This window comes from Mytilus galloprovincialis, chromosome 5 (assembly GCF_965363235.1).
Source record: "Mytilus galloprovincialis chromosome 5, xbMytGall1.hap1.1, whole genome shotgun sequence".
Lineage (NCBI taxonomy): Eukaryota > Metazoa > Mollusca > Bivalvia > Mytilida > Mytilidae > Mytilus > Mytilus galloprovincialis.
The window spans coordinates 33,358,579-33,380,238 of record NC_134842.1 but is presented as its reverse complement, the minus strand read 5'-3'; the positions used below and the strand labels follow the sequence as shown (position 1 = coordinate 33,380,238).

General features: G+C 31.0%; 1 protein-coding gene across 3 annotated transcripts in view; it reads left to right on the top strand.

The window, feature by feature from the left end:
- LOC143075652 (syntaxin) overlaps nucleotides 1-21,026 on the top strand; it is a 41,553-nt gene extending 20,527 nt beyond the window's left edge. The window contains exons 6-10 of one of the 3 annotated variants that reach the window (XM_076251161.1): nucleotides 1,219-1,327; nucleotides 3,734-3,807; nucleotides 4,529-4,666; nucleotides 5,779-5,889; nucleotides 20,448-21,026. In XM_076251161.1, the coding sequence (XP_076107276.1) occupies nucleotides 1,219-1,327; nucleotides 3,734-3,807; nucleotides 4,529-4,666; nucleotides 5,779-5,889; nucleotides 20,448-20,525 (510 nt within the window). In that variant the 3' untranslated portion in view covers nucleotides 20,526-21,026. Of the gene's footprint in view, nucleotides 1-1,218; nucleotides 1,328-3,733; nucleotides 3,808-4,528; nucleotides 4,667-5,778; nucleotides 5,890-7,236; nucleotides 8,052-8,374; nucleotides 15,135-20,447 lie in introns of those variants that run through there. The other 2 variants (XM_076251160.1, XM_076251159.1) reach the window with 2 other exon arrangements.
- Nucleotides 21,027-21,660: the final 634 nt, after the last annotated feature.

The following is a 21,660-nucleotide window of genomic DNA, read 5'->3' as shown; positions in this document are numbered from 1 at the left end:
AATTTTTGAAAATTTTTAGTTAGATTCTGTTGACCTGTAGGTCTGATTTTGACAGGCCCGAGAGCAATTTTACCAGCCTGGGCTGCCTGGGCTGCCACTCGTCGTGAAGACTGTCATTGACAGCATTACCACATATTTGAGTGTATTTAACACAACTTTCTGCATATTCTTACATTTTCATGTTGGTCAATTAAATAAGTTGAGAAACCCATAGAAACAAGCCAACATTTTATATAAAATAAAGCCATCAATGTTTAGTGTGTATCTGGAAAAAAAAGATCTAGCACGTACTGATATATCAAGTGCACCTTGATATATTTATCCCCTGCCTGTGACAGTAAAAGAGCATTAATTTATGTTTACCCATCTCTCCTCTATCAGGTTTAAGTTAGTTTTAGTAAATATAAGAAGATGTGGTATGAATGCGAATGAGACAAACTCTTCATTTTCATGCTTTTATTGGTCAAAGTACAGCATTCCAAACATTAACAGAGACATGGCTCACACAGAACAGTAAGCTAAAAGGCCCCTGAGAAAGACTAGTGTAAAACCATTCAAACAGGAAAACCAATGGTCTAATCTATATAAAAAAGGAGAAACACTGAATTAAAAGGTATTATTGATCAGGACCTTTTTGCAGCATTTTGTTTTTCACCATTTACCAACTGAATCCTAGGAGCTGTTTAAATTCATAATTTCTTGAAGTTCTTTATAAATTTTGATAATGAAAAAAAGTTATTTCTTCCTTGACAGTTTTGTGTATTCCACATTTAATCACCTCTGTCTATGTGCACTATAAAGATGCTCCTGTGTCTCTACCAGGATAACTGTAAATGGAGTCAGAAGTCTTCCCAACTGTGAAATTGTTTTCTAAAATCAATTCTCAAACCGTTACAAGTACTGGCATGGGCTTTATGCTACTAGCATCTTTTTTTTTTTTTTTTTTTTTTTTTAACTGTATAGATTTTTTACTCCCCAAAAACTTCACTGGATTTGCTTCCATTAGGAATGCTCATCAAGCCAAATATTTTACAGCATAGGATCTATAATTACCGAAAGATGTGAACAGTTATAGGATCAAAATGGACCTAAAAATAATAGCCTTAGCCGTCTAAGGGCAACCTTGACTGAGGGAGTTGGAAGTTACAACCTTATTTAGTTTCTGAATATTTTATTCATTTATAAACATCATTTACAGAGTTGTTTTTTTTATTTCAGCATGCAACTTTGTCTCGAAAATTTGTAGAAGTTATGAATGATTACAATTCCTGTCAAATAGACTATAGAGAAAGATGTAAAGGCAGAATAATACGACAGTTAGAAATAAGTAAGTTTATGAACAAGAGTTTGTTTATTTGTAGTTTGATGAGGGACATACTTTTTGTTCAACATTTGGGACAACACATGCAAACAAATTCATAAATGGTTGATCAGTGATGAGAACTGAGCCAGTTAATCAAGCATATCTGGGGGGCTCAGTGTCTGATTGGTCTAAGTAGTTACTGCTGTAATCACTAGCCAGTTAACACTTAGGTTGTGAGTTCGAACCCCGATCTTGCCGGTGCACTCGACTCCAATCTTAATTGACTAGGTTTGTCAATTTTCCTATCGAAAGGTCAGTGGTTTTCTCCTGCCACTCTGGCTTCCTCTACCAATAAAAACTGTGGTCTTGTGAAAAATTCTATAAAATTAAAGAATCAAGAGTTTACAATGCTGCCTTGAAGAGAATGCAACAATAAGCAAGAGCATGATATGTAGAATTTTGTTTATTTCATACCCAGATTAGGCTGATTAGCACTAAATAATATGACCATTGAGGTGCAAAAGTTTCTATTATCACGATTATGATTGCAAAGTAACTTTTACATGTGGTTATAAATACGACAATATGAAAAACACTATTATGACAATATATATACCAGCAACAGCCAAACTTGAAAATCAAAACTAAATCTTGAAAGAAAGACATACTTTTTATTAGCTCTTGCTGTGCTAGATGTCAAAACAAACCAATTTTCTTTGCACAATCAAAAAGATATATATATCAATATCTTGAAGGGTAAATTTCATAATTATGTCCTTTGAGGATCTAAGGGATGATTATTGATAGATTATTAATACATTTTGATTTTCGAAAATTTTTTATTAGAGGCCATTAAAGGGGCCTTAACATGCCTTCTAAATATTTATAAGGCTTTGCTGTTTTCAGTCTAAAATTTTGATGGCTTTAATTGGCAGCAATTTGGACTATAAGTTTTGGCACTACATTTTTACATAAATACGGTTATAACTTAAAGAAAAGATTATCCAGACCTAATCATATAAAGCTGCCTCTGACTTTTACCCTCAAGGGATTATTTCCAGTAGAGATAAGACTTGTGATTAATTATCTCCGATGATTTATTGCTTTCTCGACAGTCATGATTTATACTGTTTATTGACAAAATTGTTGGGAAAGTATTGGAATATTACTTCCCTTATGTTAATCTGCAATGGATTTAAATATTTTTATAGAAATAATTTTGTCAGGATATGATATATTGTAAATAAAAACATGAAATTGATATTCTTAACATTATTCAAAACAAAAGTCCTGAAAAAAATCAATGGACTTATGAAATATATTCATTCTTCCTTGCGATAAAATCTAAATTTTGGAATAAAGGTTGGACTTGTTGATCTCATAAAGAAGTGCCCACAGTCCTTATCTTTTAAGTCCTTTGACAAAAGCTTAACTGTTAGGCAAAATGATAAAGATGGTTGGTCAAAACAAGTAACCATTTAAAATGTAAAAAAATAAAAAGTAGGTTATTGAATCTGACCTTTGACATTGACAAGATTTAAGAAATAATTGATGCAAGCTATACTTTATTGTAGTTTTAACATGGGTAGGCATTATATTCGTGATTATTTTTGCCCAAGCGAAAGTAAGGGCTAAAATAACACGAATATAATGCCTACACATGTTAAAACCACAATAAAGTATAGCTTGCATCAATTATTTCTTAAATCTTGTGTTTGTGTAGGCTCTTCCATGAACCTCCCTTTTTTGTTTGTAAACCAGAAAACGACTGGCAATGGAATTTTTCAGAGGGGGGAGTTTTGAACAGCCAGCATGAACGGTTGTCGTATCTAGGTCAAATATGTCAATTTCCAAATGCAACACATTACAGTCATGAATAAATGAATTAGTAACAACATGTGCATCATTTAAGAGTTTGGAAGTGTTTAAAATTAATGAAATATAATAAATGCATGACAATTTGATAAAATTCATTATTCTGCAGTAGTCAAGATATGCATGTGCAAACAAATTTTGTTGGATTTAGAGCATGGGTTTATTCACAAAGCGAAAGAAGCACGTCATATTAGAATTGACCTCAATTTTACTTTTTAAGTGACAAAGCAGTGCTAGGCCTAAACTTTTAGCCCTAACAATTTGAAAGGCTTTTAAATGTGTGTGTGCAAGTACACCACCAAACCTTAAGACTGTTTTGGTTAAGAGATTGGCTAGTTAGATAGTTTTTTCGTCCTGACTTATCTTTTGTAGTAGCAAATTAAAAATCAGACTCCAAATAATATCACAAACACCTCTCCTTGAATATATGCATATATATGGCCAACATCACTGTTTGTTATTAACATTAAGATTTACTTTGGTGTAGTCACCATATGCATAAACATGTACATATACACTTCACTTAGATTTAAATCATCCCTTTACATTTTTCAGCTGGTCGAACGACTACAGATGAACAGTTAGAAGATATGTTGGAATCAGGAAATCCTAAAATATTTACGCAAGATGTAAGATTTTTTAAAGATTTAAATAACAATATGTAAAACCAAAACTAAGGACCTGATTAACTTCACCTTATGTAGTGATCCCTGCCGAAGGCCTACCCGATCATAACAAAATCAAAATAATTTGTATATTGTGATTATTCATAGTTAGCACTGCAAACAGACTGCTTTCAAACAAAAAGTCATAATTTTGTAGAACCCTTCAGTTGCTTCAGTGTTCTCTCGAGGATTGTCAATTTAAGTCTTGTGGTAGGCGCAGAATTTTTGTCCGATTCATATTTTGTGTTGACATGATGTCCAATAAGAATTAACCACATAAAACCATAGTTGAGCTTGAAAAATGTATCTTATGGCACAATGCATATATGTAAACACAATGAAAAATGCAAATTGGTAAAAAAAAGAAACAGATATATTTAAACTTGTTTTTTTTACTAGTTCACAGTATGTTGCCACTTCTTCCATTTGGGTGTGAAAAGATTTGAATAGTCAAAATTGTCAAGTCTAAGCATTGCTGAATTAGCTCAGTGGCTACAGTTAAAGTTCATAAGGCAGGTCTCTCTTGCAAAGCTGTCTTACTGGAGATCATACCACATTTACTTATTTTCATTTTTGGTAGCTTCTTATACTGCACTCTGAAAATCAGTAAAATTATAAAGTATATGAAATACAATTACATATTTTAATGAAAATTTAACTGAACTTTATCTTTTGTATTTTGTAGATCATAATGGAAACACAGCAAGCTAAACAAACACTTGCAGATATTGAAGCTAGACACAACGATATTATAAAATTAGAAAATAGTATACGTGAATTACATGACATGTTTATGGATATGGCTATGTTAGTAGAACAACAGGTGAGCTTTGTTTAAACATGTGATGTATTTTCAATAAGGGCTGTTCCATAAAAACATACATGGGACCCAGGGAAGACAACTTAAATTTGACACTATGGGTGGGTGTGAAATATTGTGTTTAATTGGCTTTAAATGTATGCAAGACTCTAAAATTGCTTCTATGGGTGGTCACTATATTTTAAAATGCCTTCCCTGGGTACCATGTATGTTTTAATGGAACAGCCTTAACATGAGATTACAAATCTGCAAATCATTTCACAAAAATGGTACCAGTAACAAATATTAAGTAAACATTTACATTTCAGTGTAACTTATGATAAAAAAAAATTTTGGAAGATTTTTTGTGAATGGAGCACCTGAACCATAAATGACAATATCAATGTGTATAAAGGTCAGAATGAAAGACTTAAAATAATGTCATGATCAGTAAATTAAGGGTCCAATCACCACACTATAAGGAAACAGTATTTTGATACAAAAAATACAGTAGAGAGTCAGTGTACAAACAAACTTATAAGATTATATTAAACATGAGTAAAATCTTCCTTCTAATCATATGTTTTGATTGATTAACTTGACAGTGCAAATGAGCCCATATCTCCTGTGAACAGTAAGAAGATAAGAATGTTAGATAGTGTTTTAATTAGGAATAAGAATATAGTATAATTATTATTCTGACTTCTGAGGGGATGTGGGGATATATAAAATAAAAATATATGTGTGCTTCCAGTACCCCTACCGTGCCTACTTTTTCGGCTTAAAAATAGCATACCCTAAAGATTTTATTGTCATTTGGCACTGTTAAAGTCAGAATGTTGCTCCCATAGACTCAAGGTAAAAAGAAACATTAAATAAAAAAAAATCCCTACCTACCTACCCTAACTTTTTTTCAGATGTAACTGGAACCACACATACTTTTTTATTTGGCCTTATCCTTGTCCTTTATTTATTAAATATCTTTATGAACAAAATCTATGGAATTGTGTAAAATTTCAACAACTTAAATTATTTCCACTATGGAAATCAGAAACAGGTACCTATTTCTTCAGCAAACGATTTAATAATTTATTATTAAGCAATGAAGTAGGTTTTTTCTTGTTTTGTCATTGTAGGGTGAAATGATAGATCGTATAGAATATAATGTTGAACAAGCAGTTGATTATATAGAAACAGCCAAAATGGACACTAAAAAAGCTGTAAAATACCAAAGTAAAGCACGGCGGGTAAGTTCACTATTAAAAAATACACTTTCAAATGTGATACTGTAAAATTCTTAAGTAAACCTAGTTGGGTAAGCTTAAAATAACAAAATTCAAAAACACTTCAAATTATTATATGACAACCATGAAAACGTTTTTAGATAGGAAGGTAAGTTTATACAATACACTGGAAAAGATGAGTAACAATCAGAATAAAAAAGAACAAATGTTAAAAATAAATCATAAGTCAAGAATATGTAAGAGCACTCAAAGTCATAAGCAAAATCTAGGCATACAGCTAGGAGATGTTGCACAACAATCACCAAAACCTATCCAATCCAATGTTTATATATATATATACCTGAGTAAATGTTGTCTGTTCTCACGCTTATTTTAACACTCAAGTCTGCACAAGCTTTATCTGTTCATGTCCTTCAGTTATATTCATGATGTTTAAGAGAAATTTCAATAAGTTATCTTTATTGATGTTCTCAAAGCTTGCATGTTTACTAATTAATATCCAGTTCAATTGAACAAATTCTACAGGTCTTTTCTTGGCTATAAATGATTATCATTTTAACTCCTTTGTCAAATATGCATAATGGTTTGATGGCTACTTTTATTAATCAATTATTACTAATTTTGTGTGGTCAAGTTTTGAAAATTTCTAAAAAGACCCAAACTAAAAGCATATATATTATAAATATGCTTAATACCCAAAGACAGAGCTATTCTGAATTATCTTTCATCATGATCAATGACTGAACTTAACAATATTTATAAACATGCAGCATGGGCTTATCAAATAATGTGAATGCATCAATTCAGCAATAATGTTGCATTATGGAGCATTACTGTTTTAAATATTCAAATTGGTCCAGATGTCATTCAAGATTATGTCCAACATAATTTGTGAGGTCAGAATCTGAATTTTTTTTTGATCCATTGAAAATATTGAGATTCTTGATATCAGTCTATTCAATAATCAAAAAGGGATGAAAAATGTCAAAGTATAAATCAGCCGTTAATGTATCCTTTCAAAAATAAAGTTTGAAATTTGCTTGTGGCAAGGTGTGAATTACTCTGATTTTAAGTGACTAGAGGATTTCAGGAAGGGTGTGGCTCTCTCCTGGTATTCAAGTTTCCTCGTCCAATGAAAATAGCTGGTATGATATAAACATGTGTGCTAAAAATAGTATAAAACACCAACAAACAATCAAAATATTATCCACACAAACATTATTTTATTTGGAAACTACTCATTTAATGTTTATTTCAAAATATGGTAGCCATCAAACCACTGCTGAAATTCTTATTCCTCTGCATGCTTGTCTATATGTTGTTTAAATGTTGTCTCTTCTTCCATTTCAGAAAATGATAATGATTATAATATGTGTGATAGTATTGTTGGCTGTTATAGCACTTATAATTGGTTTAAGTGTTGGAATTTAGTGAACTAATACTATTATGATGTTAAGTCTCGTTTTTGCTCAAACCTATGAACAACTGTTTTCCATCATTTTATGACAGGATCACCAAATATTGTTAACCATTTCCCTACATATATTTACAGTCACACTTTAGCATGTTAAAAAAAACATCAGCTGGTCAATTTATATTTAGAATTTATTTTGAGATGAAAACTCAATTCAGAGAATACCAGGTGTGGATTTAAAAAGCTGTTTTAAAATCTAATGCATTCTGGGTAATAATTTCAAAACCAAACACCAAAATGTTGTGATAAGAAATTTTTCACAATCTAATGCACTCTGGGTATTATTTATTTTTAAGTGCACAGAAGTTCTTTGATTAAGTTACCATATGTCGAAAAAATTTAATTTCAATCCATGATTTAGCATAGTTTTCATTTTCCAAATACGTGCTATTACATACAGTCATATAGATTCTGAAACAGTAAATTGCAAACCATTGCATTTCAGTTTATGAATTTTGAAATGAAAATATTAGCAGTAAATAATGGTGTTTAGAATGAAGGAGTGTGACTGTAAAATATTCTGCCATATAAAAATATACACATCACTCGAAATATAAACCTATGCTAAGTACAAAAATACTTTTGTTAATCTTTTTCTGAATTAAGAAACTCAGAAAAAGGCTTTTCTTAGTTTCAAAAAAGTCATTTCAGTATTACGTTTTAATTTTTTTTTTTTTAAAGGGGAGGGGGGGGGGAGGGGGATTATCAAGTGATTTATTCTTGTAGAACTTGATTTATGTGGTGTTGTGTATATTTCTAACTACACAAGCTTTCGAAGCCTTTATGTTGTACTGTGATTCACCTTATTATCCAACTATTTTATTTTGGATGCCAAGCATGTTGTTGTATCTGCGAGATAAATAAATCACCATTTTGTTTTGAAGATAATTGTAAAGGTGCATTTGAAACAAAAGACCAATCTTAAACACAGCATTACAATTTTATTTTATTTTGATATTATTTTCTATGTCTAAATGTTGTTTATACATGTTGTTTTTTTCTCTCTCGTTTCAGAAACTGATTATGATTATAGTTTGTGTCATTGTTTTGTTAGCTATTGTAGCACTTATACTTGGTATAACGTTATCTTAAGTATTTTAAGGAATAACACATGTGCCTAATTATAAATGACGAGAAATGCTCAGTGCTGATTGATCAATTTGCCTTCGCTGATGCTAACTTGTGTTGAGACCAGTTTGTTTTGAGACAAAAAATTTTGTCTGTTCAACAGTGCTTTACATTTTCATGATTGACCGACTTTATATGGTATTGGTTTTGCACTTTCACTGCAAACCTTTTTTTGTCTTCTGTTTTTTTAGATTTATTTTTGAAACTTCAATGCTCTTTATTATTTTTAGCTCACCTGGCTGAAAGGCCAAGTGAGCTTTTCTCATCACTTGGCGTCCGTCGTCGTCGTCCGTCGTCGTCCTGCGTTAACTTTTACAAAAATCTTCTACTCTGAAACTACTGGGCCAAATTTAACCAAACTTGGCCACAATCATCATTGGGGTATCTAGTTTAAAAAATGTGTCCGGTGGCCCGGCCAACCAACCAAGATGGCCGCCATGGCTAAAAATAGAACATAGGGGTAAAATGCAGTTTTTGGCATATAACTCAAAAACCAAAGCATTTAGAGCAAATCTGACGTGAGTAAAATTGTTCATCAGGTCAAGATCTATCTGCCCTGAAATTTTCAGATGAATCGGATAACCCGTTGTTAGGTTGCTGCCCCTGAATTGGTAATTTTAAGGAAATTTTGCTGTTTTTGGTCATTATCTTGAATATTATTATAGATAGAGATAAACTGTGAACAGCAATAATGTTCAGCAAAGTAAGATCTACAAATAAGTCAACATGACCAAAATGGTCAGTTGACCACTTTAGGAGTTATTGCCCTTTATAGTCAATTTTTAACCATTTTTCGTAAATCTTAGTAATCTTTTAGAAAAATCTTCTCCTCTGAAACTACTGGGCCAAATTTAACCAAACTTGGCCATAATCATCATTGGGGTATCTAGTTAAAAAAATGTGTCCGGTGACCCGGCCAACCAACCAAGATGGCCGCCATGGCTAAAAATAGAACATGGGGGTAAAATGCAGTTTTTGGCTTATAACTCAAAAACCAAAGCATTTAGAGCAAATCTGACATGAGTTAAATAGTTAAATTGTTCATCAGGTCAAGATCTATCTGCCCTGAAATTTTCAGATGAATCGGATAACCTGTTGTTAGGTTGCTGCCCCTGAATTGGTAATTTTAAGGAAATTTTGCTGTTTTTGGTTATTATCTTGAATATTATTATAGATAGAGATAAACTGTGAACAGCAATAATGTTCAGCAAAGTAAGATCTACAAATAAGTCAACATGACCAAAATGGTCAGTTGACCACTTTAGGAGTTATTGCCCTTTATAGTCAATTTTTAACCATTTTTCGTAAATCTTAGTAATCTTTTAGAAAAATCTTCTCCATAATTGGCCATAATCATCATTGGGGTATCTAGTTAAAAAAATGTGTCCGGTAACTCGGCCAACAAACCAAGATGGCCGCCATGGCTAAAAACAGAACATGGGGGTAAAATGCAGTTTTTGGCTTATAACTCAAAAACCAAAGCATTTAGAGCAAATCTGACACGAGTTAAACAGTTAAATTGTTCATCAGGTCACGATCTATCTGCCCTGGAATTTTCAGATGAATCGGATAATCGGTTGTTAGGTTGCTGCCCCTGAATTGGTAATTTTGAGGAAATTTTGCTGTTTTTTTGTTATCTTGAATATTATTATAGATAGAGATAAACTGTAAACAGCAATAATGTACAGCAAAGTAAGAACTAAAAATAAGTCACTATAACCAAAATAGTCAATTGACCCCCTAAGGAGTTATTGCCCTTCATAGTCAATTTTTAACAATTTTCTTAAAATTTGAAGATTTTCAATAACATTTTCCACAGAAAGTACTGTTATAGATAGAGATAATTGTAAGCAGCAAGAATGTTTAGCAAAGTAAGATCTACAAACACATCACCATCACCAAAACACAATTTTGTCATGAATCCATCTGTGTCCATTGTTTAATATTCACATAGACCAAGGTGAGCGACACAGGCTCTTTAGAGCCTCTAGTTTAAAGCCAAGATGCTGATAAGTTAACACATTTTTGTCATTGACGGTTATTTTCTCTTGTGTCACAGAAATCAATGATGAAAGTAAAGGGTTAAATTTTGTATATCGATCAATAAAAATAATCATTTGTAATATAGGGATAAGTGGCAGTGTTTTTTGACGTAAGTTGACTGATATGATCCAACTTTCCACTATTTGATATAATAAAAACAAACTGAATGCATTAGTAAATGTTTATTTGATAAGCGAAAAACCACTCATTTCCAAAAAAATATCTTTTTAACTGGAGGGAGGCAGTGATTTAGTGCAAAGATCTGTCATATTTTCTTGATGGCAAAACTTACATGTAGATTTTTTTAGTGCTATCAGTGATTTCTGGAGTGAAAACTTTTTTTTTCTTTTAATAAAATGCTATACATTTATTTTAACTGTTGCATCAATAATCATATTGATTACAATGGTATCAGCAAAAAACTTTTTAAAAAATTAATCGAACTTTCTAATGTCAGGTTTGTACAGAAATATAACCTGAAGATAGAAACCATTCTCTAGGGTTTCAAACTATTTAATGTACCTATTTTAACTGTCGTCTGCTAATGAGAACTTTCTTGTGAGACATAAGTTGTATATATCTAGTATATGAAAGTTAAAGTGTAGCATTTTATTGAGATGTCAGACCCCAGGACCTCTGAAATCCAGATTATGTGCAATAATTTTATTTATGTAAATATGTTTTCTTTTCATAGATACAAGCAAATTTCTTTCATGTTGTGTCAAAAATAATTGTTCAGTGTAGGCATATATTGAAAATTTAAAATACATACAGTGTGATTCAAAAGAGCTAGATGCATTAAGATTAATTTTTTTTCTATTAAAGTTATAATCAAAATTTTATAGCTACAGGTATATCAATGATGACATTATATCATTTAGTCGTTTGAAGTAAGTGTATTTTTCAAGAGTTCAAACTGTAGACATGGTCTTTTCAAAAATTACAGCATTTCAGTAGACAAAACCACTTGAAAGAAATTTGGTTGTATTTAATTTATTTTGGTTGTATTTATACTTTTGATTAATCAGAGTTTCATTTTCATTCTAGTTACGTTATTTTAAATGAATGGAAGGAAATATAAAATTGATCGAATAAGAATAAACATTTAGTTGATTATTATTAATGAAATTTATTTGTGCTCATTTGTTCAATTTTGATTTTAAAAATTGGGTTTATATCCAATATTTTGTGAATTTTAGGTACAATGTACATAAATTTTACTAAGGAAGACATTTCTTTGTATTTCCGAATTCCAAGGCAAATTTACTAAGTACACTAATACCTTGTTAGATTTCAAATACCTTAACTGTCAACATTTTTCTTACCTATAAAGTTTTTTTCTCTGAAAAAATATAACTTTTAAAACCATTCATGCTTGTTACTACCTTGTGAATCAAACTTGCAAATATAAGGTGACTATAATATGGTTATGTAATTAAATTATGATGACTAAAAGATAAAATGTAAGTTTTGTACTTTCATTGGATTGTGATCCTTATTCAAATTGTGTTGTATGCTATTGGCATAGGCATTCACATTTTACTGAAGAATATAGTTTTTCTTTCGAAAATCACTTCAAAAACACAAGTAAATAAATGTAAATTTTTATTTTTTTTTTTAAATTTACCCATCTCTGAGGAATTGTTATAAAAAAGAGAGAAAAAAATCAGGGTTCAAAATAACAAGGTTTTATTGTAATTATACCATAATAAGGTTGTATGAGATCATGCTTTTTGTAGTACTATTATATGTTGCAGCTCATTTTCATTGTAGCGCTTATATTTTGGATTTAGTGCAATATAAGTGTATATAATTATTGTTGTTAATCTTGTTATGTTGCCTGCTGGCGTTATTCACTTAGATATAGATAAAAAATTTGTGATTTCAAAATAATATCAATGGTGGACAAAAAAAAATTAGGTCAGTAGGATTTCCTTAATATACCTGTTTTGCTTTTACGAAAGTCTGTTCTAATTATGTGTTAAATTTAATTGAAGGTTACTAGAAATTATAGATCTAGTTAATTTCTGTTTTTATTTAGCGAAGGGTTGTTTTAAAAAAAAAAATATAGAATATTGTAATTATCAAAAGTTTTTGATCAGATTTATGGCATGATTTTATAAATTCATTTTGATTTGTTGCTTATTTTTTTTTTTTTTTTTTTTTTTGGTGCAATTTTCAAAATAAATAGAAATGCATTTAAATTGATGTTTATGTATTAGTTGTGATTTTGTTCATTTGCGAAGTACATGTGTATATGTATTTTGTTCATTGTTGTTATTTGAAGTCCTATTTATCACACAATACCATTTAGTGGGGAGGGTAGGGACCCTCAGGAATTCCCCAAACAACCTACACATTTTCTTTGAAAAAATGTCCATTCATCAAATGGACCAGAAACCGTAAACGACTTGTCAAAAAATAAAAATTCACTTTCCCCACTCAACATTTGCTTGAATGGATCAACTCAAAGTTTTTGTCACCTGCACATAGTTTTACGATCAATTATTATTCTATTTTTGTGACAATCATTCTGTGATTCTACAGGACTTCTACATTCAAATCAAATCATGAATTCAATTATTAATGTTAAAAAACCATAAATCAAGAGGATGAAGATAACTAAATGCATTTAATAGAAATAGACTGTGTTCTGATTTCAAAAAAGAGTCCATAGTAATAAAGTGAAATTTTATGAATTAAATATTGAAAAAAGTGTAAATTTTTGCTAAATTTTGAAAGTTGTGTGCCCCTTTGAATTTACTAATGGTCTTGGAAACAGCAAAAGTTAGAAGATTTGTGTGATCTTATTACATTGTACAATGGGTCCAATATAAACATGAATCAAACTTTAACCTAGGGACCATAACTCTTTTATAAACCATGACATGCATAACATATGTTCAAATAACATGCTCCACTGTTCCCATCAGTTCAGCAAACTGGTACCTGGGAAAGGGCCTTGCATATTAGATTACTCAGTTTTGAAAAAAAAATAATTTACATCCCACATCTCAAGTAAAATCTGCATCCCCTTTAATTCAGGAATATATAAAAGGGCTGTAATAAGCATAATAACCAGAAAGGTATGTCAAAAAGAACAAACTACTTACTTAAAATACTGATTGAAGGTATGATGCAAACTTACACCCAAAACCATAGAAGTGCACCCAGGCAATTGGTAAGTTCAAAGAGCTTCCTAAACAACTGTTAGTTTTTGAAACCAGTGTCGTTCAAATGAATTTTACCATGCCTTTCCAAGCAGCTCTTGATCAAGTTCAGATATTATAAAAATAAAAGTGGTAAACACTTGTATGGTTTTGGCAATAAAAGTTAGTTGATTCTTCAATTTAACAAATAATATGAGTAAGCTATTATGGTCAGTACAAATGTTCATATTACAGCATTATTTTTTTCTTTAAAAAGTTCTATGTTTTATAAAGTGATATATAATCATTGTTATCTTGTTTAATAGATTAAAGATTAAGTTTAAAACAAAAGAATCAAATATATAAACTTTAGAATTACAAGGTAAAGTTGACCATTAGACTGAGTCAAATTATTTTTAGATTCAATTTTCTGTTCTGAAAAATTTATATATTTTCAGTTTTTTAACTGTAATACTCTGCGGTTACTCTTATTAAAATGTAATGAACTGTTGGGAGATACCTTTACATTAGAATGATGATAGATGCCTTATCTACAAACAAAGTGTCCATCAAGAGTCACTCTAGCAGAACATATTTCAGTCAAATTTTCGTTGCATTCAATTTAAAATATTTTGCAACTCTTTGGTCTTCCCTTTGCCACTGTGTCACCATACTTGACTCTTTATAGAATCCCATTTGCGACCAACCATGTGGCATCAAAGCCACACGTCTAAGCAAGGTGACCAGATGTTATGCTCTGTTACCCATCTAAACTGTTAATCATTGTTACCTCACATATATATAAATTGTTATTTTTCTGAACGGAGCTTGAATTTTAGTTTTACAATTTTTTATCATGTATTTATGTTTATAGTTCTAGTCTATTTATAGCAATAGACACATACATGTATTTCCCCCCATTAATTGAGTTTTTCTTTGTATGAACTGATATGTATACTGTTTTAAGTTATATATCAGTTTATACAACACCTTATGGGATTTTAGTACTTCACAACTTCAAAGCAATGTTTTTTTTATTAAAAAATGCATTTGAACAATTTGATTTAGTTTCAATTGATAAGATTCTTATATAGCAAAAAGCAAGTATTAAATTTTCCTCAATTTCCCTGTTATGTCTAGTTCTATTTTCCCACCTGTACATTTAAATTTGTCAGTGTGTTAAAAAATTCAAGTCAGTTTTACTTCTTTGTGCCATTTTGTTTAGAAAAAATTCTACATGGTTGCAGTAAATAATATTTCTGTATATTCGTCTTTATTCTCTTAAGCTTTACTGTTGTCTAGTAATGTGTATTTATTTGTGATTATTTTATATTAGTGTAATATTCATTTTTTTTACATGTATAGTTTGTCAGTTCAGGCTCTGTTCATGAATATTTATAAAGTCTAACACTCATGAATATTTATTATGTAGAATAAAGAATTCTTCATCTTAACTTTTGTTTTCCTTATTTATTGATGTTGTCGTTTTTGCACATTCTTTTTCTTAGCATCACTTGGTGTAGTTTCAGATTTAAAACCTAAGACAGGAGTTATTGTACTACAATTATAAAAAAAATCATTATAAAAATTTGTACTCGCTTCAGTTCAGTCATTATCATTCAAAATCAGACAACAAAAATCTGAAAAATAGAACATAGTATTGTTTGTTACAACTGAAAATGATAAACTGAAAAGAATTATGTTTAACTAAATTGTTTACTTAGCTGCATCTGCAAAAGATTAAAATAAAACACAAACAAAAAACAACCAGCAGCAGTCAAAGTACAGAACAAAACAGTTTCTTTATTCATTCATGATTACGAAAAAATTAAATATTAAGTTTGGGCTTCAGCTAAATTTCCATTGATTTGTACTTTATTAAAAAAAATACAAAGAGCTTTTTCTGCAGAAGTAATTTGTTTAAGAGTTCAAATGACATTTATATACATATAAGCTAGTGTCTTATAACTAAAATACTGGTCCTTTTGTATTATTTGTTAAATGTTCAGTGGTGAACAACTCATGCTTACTTGGAAACTGGTAAATTTATCTTGTTTGTTAAATGTTTATTGGCAAACACTTTACACTGACTGGGATACTGGTAAATTCTCTTCATTTGTTTTACATTCAGTGGTAAACAGGTCATGCTTACTTGGATACTGATAAATTCATCTTGTTTGTTTAACATTCAGTAGCAAACATTTCATGCCAACTTTAATACTGGTAAATTCATCTTATTGTTTAATGTTCAGTGGCAAACAGTTCACGCTTACTGGAATACTGATAAATTCATCTTTTTTGTTTAACATTCAGTGTTAAACGGTTCACGCCAAATGGAAAACTGGTTAATTCATTTTGTTTGTTTAACGTTCAGAGGCAAACAGTTCACATTAACTGGGATACTTGTGGATTAGTTTTGTTTGTTTATTGCGCATTGGCAAACAGTTCACACTTACTTGGATACTTTTCCATTCGTCTGGTTATTTTAATGTTGAGTAGCAAACAGTTAGATCTTACTGGGAAATTTGTAAATTTATCATGTTTGTTAAACGTTCAGTTACAGATAGATCATGCGAACAAGTAAACTTGTCGATTCATCATATTTGTTAAACGTTCAGTGGGAAACAGTTGATGCTTACTGTGAAACTGGTTGATTTATCTTATTTGTTTAACGTTCAGTTGAAAACAGTTCACGCTTACTGGGATACTGGTCAATTCATCTTGTTTGTTAAATGTTCATGGGCATGCTTATTGGGAAACTGGTAAATTCATCTTCTTAATTTGGAGTTCAGTGGCAAACAGTTCACGCTTACTGGGATACTGGTCAATTCATTTAGTTTGATTCATATTTAGTGTCAAACACTTCATGCATATAACTGAGATATTGGTGAATTCATCTTCTTTGTTTAATGTTTAGTGGTTTAACAGTTCTCATGTACAAGTGTGTTGGTCGATTCATCTTCTTTGCTTAATACTGTTGTTTCATTATTATTTCTTAGATACCAATTTTAATGTGGATTTAGTGGATACAGTTAAACCTCGAAATTATATGTACAACGAATAACAAATTTTCTAAAGGCTTGTATGCAGACTTCGGCAAAACCACGAAATCAATTATCAACGAACATGAACGTTTTCCTTGATCCAAGAAAATTGGTATACACGAAAATAAATGATCCACAGTATTCAGCGGGAAATTGTTCAGGCTTACTTAGATCCTGGTAGATTTATCTTTTTGTGAAACATTCAGGGGCAAAAATATCCGTTCTTACAGGGATACTGGTCTATTCATCTTCTTTATTAAAATTTAAGTGGCAAACAGTTCATTTTAACTCATAAACTGGTCAATTCATCTTGGTTTTTTTATACAACCGCAAAAATTGAAAATTTTTTGGTCGTATATTGGTATCACCATGGCGTCGTCGTCGTCCGAATACTTTTGGTTTTCGCACTATAACTTTAGTTTAAGTAAAAGAAATCTATGAAATTTAAACACAAGGTTTATGACCACAAAAGGAAGGTTGGGAATGATTTTGGAAGTTTTGGTCCCAACAGTTTAGGAATTACGGGCCAAAAAGGGCCCAAATAAGCATTTTCTTGGTTTTCGCACTATAACTTTAGTTTAAGTAAATAGAAATCTATGAAATTTTGACACAAGGTTTATGACCACAAAAGGAAGGTTGGGATTGATTTTGGGAGTTGAGATCCCAACAGTTTAGGAATTAGGGGCCCAAATAAGCATTTTTCTTGGTTTTCGAACCATAACTTTAGTATAAGTAAAATTTAAACACAAGGTTTAATTATGACCATAAAAGGAAGGTTGGGATTGATTTTGGAAGTTTTGGTCCAAACAGTTTAGGAATAAGGGGCCCAAAGGGTCAAAAATTAAACTTTTTTGTTTGATTTCATCAAAAATTGAATAATTGCGGTTCTTTGATATGCCGAATCTTACTGTGTATGTAGAATCTTAATTTTTGGTCCCGTTTTCAAATTGGTCTACATTAAAGTCCAAAGGGTCCAAAATTCAACTAAGTTTGATTTTAACAAATATTGAATTCTTGGGCTTTGATATGCTGAATCTAAACATGTACTCAGATTTTTGATTATGGGCCCAGTTTTCAAGTTGGTCTAAATCAGGATCCAAAATTATTATATTAAGTATTGTGTAATAGCAAGAAATTTTCAATTGCACAGTATTCAGCAATAGCAAGAAATCATCTATTGCACACTATTGTGCAATAGCAAGAAATTTTCAATTGCACAGTATTGCACAATAGCAAGAAAGCTTCAATTGCACAGTATTGTGCAATAGCAAGTATTTTCAATTGCACAGGATTGTGGAATAGCAAGAAATATCTAATTGCATAATATTGCGCAATAGCAAGAAATTTTCAATTGGAGTTATCTTTCTTTGTCCAGAATAGTAGTTGAATCAACTTAAATCATTGTTTTATACAATATACAATGTATATTCACTTTTACTACCTACTGATAAATTAAAACAATCTTTACCATTTAGTAATAACAAGCACTTTTTTTACATTTTAATATTTTATGATGTATTTAAATGAGTAGTTATTGTTGCAAACTCCATTAGAAATTTGAATTTAGATCAGTTTTGGAATAAGGGAAAGGGCATGTGAAAAAAAAAATTGGGCGGGGAGTGTTCAATTTTTCTCATTTCAGATTTCATAAAATAAATTTTAAGTTCATTAGACCACATTCCTTCTGTGTCAGAAACCTATGCTGTGTCAACTATTTAATCACAATCCAAATTTAGAGCTGAATCCAGCTTTAATGTTGTGTCCATACTTGCCCCAACCGTTCAGGGTTCAACCTCTGCGGTCGTATAAAACTGCGACCTGCGGAGCATCTGGTTTTACATTCAGTGGCAAACAGTTCATGTGACTTAATTGGATACTGGTCGATTGAACTGGTATTTTTGACATTCAGTGGCAAACAGCTCACGCTTACTTGGATACTAGTTGTTTCGTCTTGTTTGTTCAACGTTCAGTGGCAAACATTTCACGATGACTGTGATACTGGTCAATACATCCTGCTTTGTTCAATGTTCATTGAAAAATATATAAAGCAAAATTCTGAAACTGTTAGCAATGCATACTTAACTTGTGGCAGTTTTAGTGATTATATCAAGGAAATTCGTTAAAATAAGTCATGACTTTCAATATCGAACCCTTCCGATTTTTTCACCAAATATTGTACTGGTTACCAGTCTGACTAAAGCCAGTCCACACCATCTTATAAACCCAAATGAATAGTGGAGGAATGGCTTTAGCCATACTGACTGAGGCCTATATGGCAACGCAAAAAAATCTACTCTACCAAGTAAATTCGAGTAAATTGATTGAAATCATAAATTCGAGTCAACAGTATTTTCCGATGTTCAAAACTCATAAATCTAGTATATATTCAGCATACTTATAGTACGAAAAAAACATATGGAAAAAAACAACATTAGGAAATCGCACTGAGGACTAACGAAACGAGACTGGGTGCGTTGGATAGGTTTTTCCTGCAATACGACCTCCCCCCTCTTGCGTTTTTCGACAAATATGTCACGGTAGGGTAAAGACATGATCGGATAACATGTCAAACTACTTTAATTAGTTTCTAAAGATTTAAGATTGCGAACACTAATATCCCGTTACTATCAAAATCCTTTCATTGATTGCACCAAACAACAAGTTCGTGGCTTTAGTAGTGTAGATTTCTTCGTAATATTCTGCTGTGTTAGTCTTTGCACAAGGAGTAAACCCGTTGCAATAACATAAATAAAGTAAAATAATGCAAAACCGAAGTCCGAGGAAAATTTATTACGGAAAGTTCCTAAGTAAATGGCAGAATCAAAAGCTCAAACACATTAAACGAATGGATTACAACTGTCATATTCCTAACTTGGTACAGGCATTTTTTAACAGAATAGAATAGTGTGAACACGAGCATTATGTTTCAATGCAAACAAAATTCATTGGGCTATGTGAACCTTACTACAGAGAAATGGGAAGTTGACAATTGGAAACCTGAAATCGTATTGTTTGTCAATGTAGATCTTAATTCGAAGGTGTCAACCTGTGTCAATCTAAAGAAAGAGATCTAGATTTGACAGCATTCTTTGTGTCAACTTCACTACAGATATATAGATTAACGTTCTTGCTAAAATGTGGGTTGAATTATAGGGCATTATCCATATACCAATTTAAAAATTCACAAAGTAAGCTTATTTCGTCTTGTACCCTTATGATTCCTGTTTTTATAGATTTGCAGAAAAAAATACTTTATAAATAAGAAGCTGTATTCGATATGAGCTTTGATGTTACATGTATTGCAAAATTGCAGGGTTTAGAGTTTTAAGTATCAGCATTGGCATTATAAAACCACATACTACCGGTATATATCGTTAGCATGTATCCCGACACTCTGACTTAAAACTGCAGCAAATTACCATGAATTACATTATTATAGTAGCAGTAATACTGGTATACAGTGAAGTACATGTAAAACAACTACATGTATTGTCACGAATTGTTTTATGCCATATATCTATTTACTCTAAAAAAAAATATATATAAAATAAACTTATTAAACATACAAAATTCTGACAAGATTCACAAAACTTTCAGACGAAAAAAAAAAAAACAATACAGAACGTAACGAATAATGATCTGGAACCGATAGATAAATGTATCTTCGTATTTGCGCTGGTCGAAAAATTCAATTTCTAATATGTTTTTTCATTTCTTTTGCAGAAGAAAATTATGATAATAATATGCCTTGCTGTATTAGTGGTAGTTATCTGTGCAACATTTGGTGGCGTGTTTGGATGACCCATCATTTATCATATGTTACAGCCGTATAATGCTCAGCTGACCTTTGTATTTCTTCTGTTAGCTGCTTTAGAAATGTTGGAACATAGGTGTGCAAATTTAGCTCGTCGTGCCATTTGTTTCCTTATAGCACCATACAGTAATCCCGTTATTTGTGGGACGTTTCATCAATATGAATGCAGTTTTATTTAGTTTTAACATTTCTTTATTAATTACAATTGAATATGACCAGTTTTCTGATAAATTGGTTTGTTTGCTGATTAGACAGTAGTTAATATTAGAAGAAACATGATATTTCTGAAATAAAAATGAATGATTTCAAAGCTAAAAAAAATAAGGGCAAATAGATCCAAGACTTGTCTATAGTAGCTGTTTTGCTGATTTTACTATTAAAATCCTTGGATCGTTGTAGAAAAATATCTATGTGTATGTGTCGTCTACGCCGCAATGTGTCTATGCTTTCTTGTGTAAATTAATGAAACATTTCTAAAGTTATAGATTCTATTAGTCAAAATTAAATCACGCGTTTTCATTAGGGTTTTTTTTTTTCTCTCTCTCTCTCTCTTTATATTGGTTTTTTTTTTTTTTTTTTTTTTTTTTTTTTTTTTTTTTTTTTTAGCAAATAACGTGATTATAAATGATTTGGAAACATTTTATAATGGCAGCATCGTCATTGTTTTAGTTTAGAATTGTGAATGAAGGACATGCATGAGTGATTATTAGTTTCATTGATATGAATTGACGCGACTCAGAACTGTTGTTGCATACACAAGGAATTTCCAAAAGCCTCATGACCGAAGCTAAATAAATAGATGTCTAATCATTTATCTTTTTATTAATAAACTTAGTAGTGACTTTAAAAAGATATGTAAGATTTAGCGGTACTTGTTAATGTATTATATATATATATACTAAATTTTCTTATTGTTTTTATACTTGTAACTGGAATTAGCAAAATATAACCATAACTTGTTGCTTGTGAAACCCCTCATCCAAGTTTATACTTCATGGTCCTAAGAATTTCGTTTACAAATAACAATGTTGAATTGCAAATTACAAAAGCAAACAAATTCATTCTTAAATATGGTCTTAGTAAATTCTTGAATTAAAATGTTAAAAAACAGGTGTTGAAACC